We start from the raw sequence: 5,754 nt of genomic DNA on the forward strand, positions 1-5,754 counted from the left end.
TTCCCTCAGGCGCACACAGAGATGTCCCTGGGCAGTGCCCTGCTGTCAGGAGTTGTCTGCAGGGCAGAGCTGAGCACACAGCAGGTGGGATGGGGACTGTGAGCATGCAGAGGGAGGAGAGGTGGGGACAGAGAAACAGGTCCTGGCCAAGAAGAGCTGCAGGCAGCAGAGCCATGGGCAGGAAGGGAGAGAGAAGTGCTGCCAGAAATGCTGTGGGAGGAGGGATTCTGGCATCTCCCTGCCATCCGGGAGCCGCCCCCTGGTCTCCTCCCCCCAACAGCGGAGCCTCTACCCTCAATGTCATGGAGACTTGGCCAGGAGTTGCCTTCCCAGCAGCCTGACCGCCAAGGAGGAAACAAACCCCTGTGTCTGACTGGGTCTCCCTCTCCTGCCCCCCTTGCAAAGGGGTCCTTGGGCATCTTTTCCTCTGCCCCCTGCCACCCTTGGTCTTCCTGTTACACTCCCTGGGGTGGGGGGGTGACAATTCAAGTGCAGCTCAGACACCAACACTGTGTGCACTGCCATGCACGTATGTCCATGGAGGAAAAGCATCCCACTCGCCCCCTGTGACCCTCTGGGGCTCTGGGTACTGCAGTGTGTGCGGCTGGCAGGGATCTCAGCCTCTCTTCAGGAGGGAACAAAGGGAGGAGATGGGACTCTTTCCTTGGGAGGGGGTGCTGGGCCTGGGCTGCAGGCTGCCCTCCAGGAGGGCAAAGCTCTCCTGTGGCATCTCTGTGTTATGCAGGAGCTCCATGGAGAGGACCCATGTGTGCTGAGGCCGCGGAAATGCTTCTGGGTGGCTGTAGGTGGGCAGCTGCCATGAGCCCTTGGTGTCCCTGGTTGGGAGGGCAAAGCTGAGATCCTATGCAGCTACGATGGGCTGAGGGGTTTGGAGATCTGCACTTGGAAATGGGGTTCCTCTGCTCCCAGCAGTGCCCTGTTTCTTTTGGGGGGAACCCCCGAGTGCCATAGTCCTAGAGCTGAAAGAGCTGCCAGCACAGGGCAGCTGAGAGCAGGGCTGATGGACAGAGTGGATGTCCTCCCTCTGCACTAAGGGACAGTCCCTTTGCCTCTCAGCACCCACAAGATTTTCCTGGCAGTAATTCATCAGAAATGCCAGGGATTTCTGCATGAAACCCACTCCTGAGCTGTGGTGGGGCAACTAGAAGAGAAGACACAAAAGAAAATCTCCACATGACTGCTCAGCAGTCAGGTGAGTTGGAGGCGACAATGCTGAAAAGCTCCTTGATATCAGGTGGGGATTTGATCTGAGATCAATCCGTGTTCCTCTTTACCTATTGCTATAGGGCAGGACTGACTCCTGCAGAGCCTCCAGCAGAGCCTCCTGTTCCCTGGGGCACCCTCAGCCAGCACCAACCAGAGCTCTCTCAAGGTCTTCCTGAAAGGGGAAATGTAGTTTTTTTGGGTTCTGTAAGAACTTGAATAGATTATTTGCAAAGAAGTCTGCCCTAATCTCTCGCTTCCTTTACTTCCTTCTTACAAATACCAATCCCCAAAGGGACAAAATGTCCAACAGCAGCTCCATCACCCACTTCCTCCTCCTGGCATTCGCAGACACACGAGAGCTGCAGCTCTTGCCCTTCTGGCTCTTCATGGGCATCTCCCTGGCTGCCCTCCTGGGCAACGGACTCATCATCACCGCTGTTGCCTTTGCCCACCGCCTCCACACCCCCATGTACTTCTTCCTCCTCAACCTCGCCCTCCTTGACCTGGGCTCCATCTCCACCACTGTCCCAAAAGCCATGGCCAATTCCCTCTGGGACAGCAGGGCCATTTCTTATGCAGATTGTGCTGCCCAAGTTTTTCTTGTTTTCTTTTTGATGTCAGCAGAATTGTGTCTTCTCACTGTCATGGCCTATGACCGCTATGTTGCCATCTGCAGACCCCTGCTCTACAGGACCCTCTTGGGTAGCAGAGCTTGTGTCCATATGGCAGCAGCTGCCTGGGGCAGTGGATTCCTCAATGCTGTGCTGCACACTGCCAATACATTTTCAATTCCCCTCTGCCAAGACAATGTTTTGGACCAGTTCTTCTGTGAAATCCCCCAGATCCTCAAGCTCTCCTGCTCAGATGTTTCTCTCAGGGAAGTTGGGCTTCTTGTGTTTGGTGTCTGTACTGCATTGGGGTGTTTTGTTTTCATTGTGGTGTCCTATGTGCAGATCTTCAGGGCCGTGCTGAGGATCCCCTCTCAGCAGGGACAGCACAAAGCCTTTTCCACGTGCCTCCCTCACCTGGCCGTGGTCTCGCTATTTCTCAGTACTGCAGTATTTGACCACCTGCATCCCCCCTCCATCTTGTCCCCATCCCTGGATCTTGGGGTGGCAATCCTGTACTCGGTGGTGCCTCCAGCAGTGAACCCCCTCATCTATGCCTTGAGGAACCAGGAAATCAAGGATGCCTTATGGAAACTGATGCAAAGGACGCTGTTTCACTGACAATAACCTGCCTTTCTTCCTCTGCCCATTTCCCAGAATTTATCTTATGCCATGAATCTATGTTTTTGTCTTGTGTTAATTTTGCTTAGAGATAATTTTCTGGGTTTATACTCCTGTTGAGGTTCGATCATGTTATGTCTGACCCTTGCACAATACTGTCTCACATGTGGCCTCTCAGATAGCAGCTCTTCTATAAAAGGGCATCACCCAGGTGTAGTTCCTGGATGCTGGGCTCTTTCCACAAATGTCATGATTATAAAACGTCCAAGGAATTGGTCCTTTAAAGAGTCTGTTCTCCTTTGTTCTCCCCGTGTTTGGGGTTAAGCTCATAGCACCTTTGCGTTCCATTGGATTGAAAGTTCTGGTTTTAAATACTCTCTTCTTGGTGTCCTATGACAGGGGAGATGATGTATGAGTTCCCCATTACCTCCTCGGCCAGCTTCACCTATATCAGGACTTATGGTATATAGCAGTCTTGATGGAAATTAATTTGGAGGGGTAAGGAGACGATGGAGACTCACCACGTGCCCTGGGGTTAGAATGAATGGAGACACACAAGCTGAAACATCCTCAGAATGAAAGTCTCCCAAAAGGAAAGCACTAAATTGAAGCATGTAAAAAAAAAAACAACAAACCAACAACGTGCCATGGGAGTCACTGAGGACTCCTCAGGCAGAGAGAGGGGAGACTGGAGAGATGCGGGCCATGTCTAAGGACCCCCAGGGCTAGGACTCCTGTGCTGTCATAGGGAGTGGGGCTGGTGGGAGCAGAGGAGGGAGAAAATGCAGTTGGGGTTGGGGATGACCTATAGTCCACATTCAGGAGAGCCAGGGAGCCTCTGTTCGTTAATTCCCTTAGGGCCAGCACTAGCTCTGGGGCTGATGGGGATGCTGCCTTCCCTCCCTTCTCCCAGCATCTGCTGCACCCTTCAGAGGGGCTGGGGCTGTGGGGGGACTGCCCAGAGCTCTGCAGCACCCTGCGGTGGGCACAGCAGTGGGGCCAGCCCAGGCTGGGCTGTGCTGAGGAGAGGGCAGGGGAGGTGGAGAGAGCTGGGGAGGGGCTGGGCTGGGCTGGGAGGAGCCTGGGGAGAGAGAAACACCCGTGTAGAGCTGAGCTCTGTCAGTGTGCAGGGTAGGGGCAGCCGGCACTCACTGCACAGAGCCAGGTGACATGGTGAAGGAAGCAAGGCATCAAAGGGGCAGAAGAGAGGGGCCTGGTCTGTGTCATGTTCCGTGGACACCCCAGGGAAGCTGCACCAAGAAAATTGTCCCAGATCAGTCCCACACAGTGGCCATTTCCCTCTCTGGCCTGACACCCCAGCCCTTAGGAGGGACTTTTGCTGCTTGGTCACCCCTGTCCTCCTCTGGGGCTCACTGATACCCAACTCCACCGCCATTATTAATAAACAGAAACCAGTTTCCTACTGACCCCCATGACACACCTAAGCCACAGTTGGTCTCTCAGCCAAGGTCTTTCTGAGACACCTCCAGCTCGATCAGGATCTCGTGGCCTTATCATGACAAATATTGAAAATTTCCATTGATTGAGATCCTACCAACTGGCCTTTGTCCTTCTTCCAGTGTTTGGCTCTGAGGGCTTTCTCAAAAGCCCAGCTGTCTCAGCCTTTCCCCGTCCATAATGCGCTCTACATTCCAACCACCCTTCTGGCCTTGGCAGGACTCACTCCAGTCAGGCTCTTTCTTGTGCTGGGAAGTCCCATGATGGATTCAGCAGTCCTGATGTGGTCCTGTGGTGGATTAACCATGGCCAGCAGCCAGACAGCCACTCAGCTGCTCCAACACTCTCCTGATTCAACAGGACAAAGGGAGAAAATAAATCAGAAAAGCTCCTGTGTCAAGATAAAGACAGGGAGATCACTTACCATTTGCTGTCACTGGCAAAGACAAAGTAATTCCGCTTTATACTCGCAGAATCATGGAAAAGTTGAGATTGGGAGGGACCTCTGGAGATCCTCTTGTTCAGCCTCCCAGCTGAGGCAAGGCCAACTAGAGGATGTTTCTTGGGACCTTGTCTAGGTGGGTTTGGCATATCTCCATGGATGGACACTCCACATTCTCTCTGGGCAACCTGTTCCAGTGACTGACCATCCTCACAGTCAAAAAGATTTTCATGAGTTCAGATGACATTTTATATACCTTAATAACATCCCTCTGAGCCTTTTCTTCTCCAGACTGAACAGTCCCATGTCTCTCAACCTTTCCTCCTATGAAGGATGCTCCAGTCCCCTAGGCCACCTCCACCTTTGTGGCCCTTTGCTGTACTTCCTTCAGCAGGTCAACAACTTTCTTACACTGAGGAGACCAGCACTGGGCACAGCACTTCAGACAGGGCCTCCTGAGTCCTGAGTAGATGGGAAGGGTCACTTCCCTCCATCTGCCAGCAATGGTTTTCCTAACTGAGACCAGCAAGATGTTGGCCTTTGCTGCAAGGGTTCATTGATGGCTCATGCTCAAGTGGTTGTCCTCCAAGTTCCCAAGGTCCTTTTCTGCACAGCTGCTTTCCAGCTGGTGAGCCCCCAGCATGATGTCCACTGTGTGGCTGGATCACAGGCTATCCTCCCCCAGGGACCTTCTCAGCAGCAGCTTGTCCTTGGAGATCAGCTCTATCCCTCTCACAGCCTCCACACAGTGCTGAAGAGTTCCCTGGGAAGGCAAAGCGCTCTCCTTCCAGGGCTGCACAGCCCAGGCCTGTGTCTCCCTCGCCTTGGGGACTGCAGCTTTTGCTCTCTTTGTGGGAAACTCGTTCATCATGATGTTGCCACCTGCCATCCATGCCAGCATGCCTCTGCTGGCAAGCAAAGCCTTTCCGCTCATGGGGTCCAATCTCTTAGTAACAGATTTCCAGGGGACAAATCTGCCCTTGGCCCTGGTGCCACATCTGAGGTGCTGCCACCCAAATGGGCACCAAATCCCACAGCCTGGGGCACAGGCTGTAGGAGATGCATGGGCCATCACAGAGCTGTGACATCGGTGGAATAAGAGCCCAGATGGGGAAGGACAAATCTCTCCTCAAAGGGACACGCAGCAGGTTTGGTGGGCTTGTGTGAGGGTCAGCTTTTACATGGCCCATCCAGTCTTCTGCTCACCTGGATCTGGCTCTCCCAAAAGAGGAAGAGCTGGTCAGGGATGTGAAGACCAGTGCTGGCCTTGTCTGTAGTGACCCATTGATACACAATGGTTAGAGGGACAGGGGACTAGTATGAGCCCTCAACCCATTGCCCAGAAGCGTGCCAGGGGTGCTGCAGCAAAGTTGAAGTCTGGCGGAGGTGAGCTGGAGG

General features: G+C 53.6%; 1 protein-coding gene across 1 annotated transcript; it reads left to right on the top strand.

Annotated features, from left to right (window-relative positions):
- The first annotated feature begins 1,526 nt into the window (after positions 1 to 1,526).
- On the top strand, positions 1,527 to 2,456 carry LOC104129711 (olfactory receptor 14J1). The gene has a single exon (XM_009642673.1). The coding sequence runs from the start codon at positions 1,527 to 1,529 to the stop codon at positions 2,454 to 2,456; it is 930 nt and encodes a 309-aa protein (XP_009640968.1).
- The last annotated feature ends 3,298 nt before the right edge of the window (positions 2,457 to 5,754 follow it).

Source organism: Egretta garzetta, unplaced genomic scaffold, assembly GCF_000687185.1.
Source record: "Egretta garzetta isolate BGI_Z169 unplaced genomic scaffold, ASM68718v1 scaffold1000, whole genome shotgun sequence".
In the NCBI taxonomy this organism is placed as follows: Eukaryota; Metazoa; Chordata; class Aves; order Pelecaniformes; family Ardeidae; genus Egretta; species Egretta garzetta.

Bases quoted from the DNA above. Each gene is read 5' to 3' on its own strand.
- LOC104129711 (XM_009642673.1), top strand. From the start codon at position 1,527: ATGTCCAACAGCAGCTCCATCACCCACTTCCTCCTCCTGGCATTCGCA.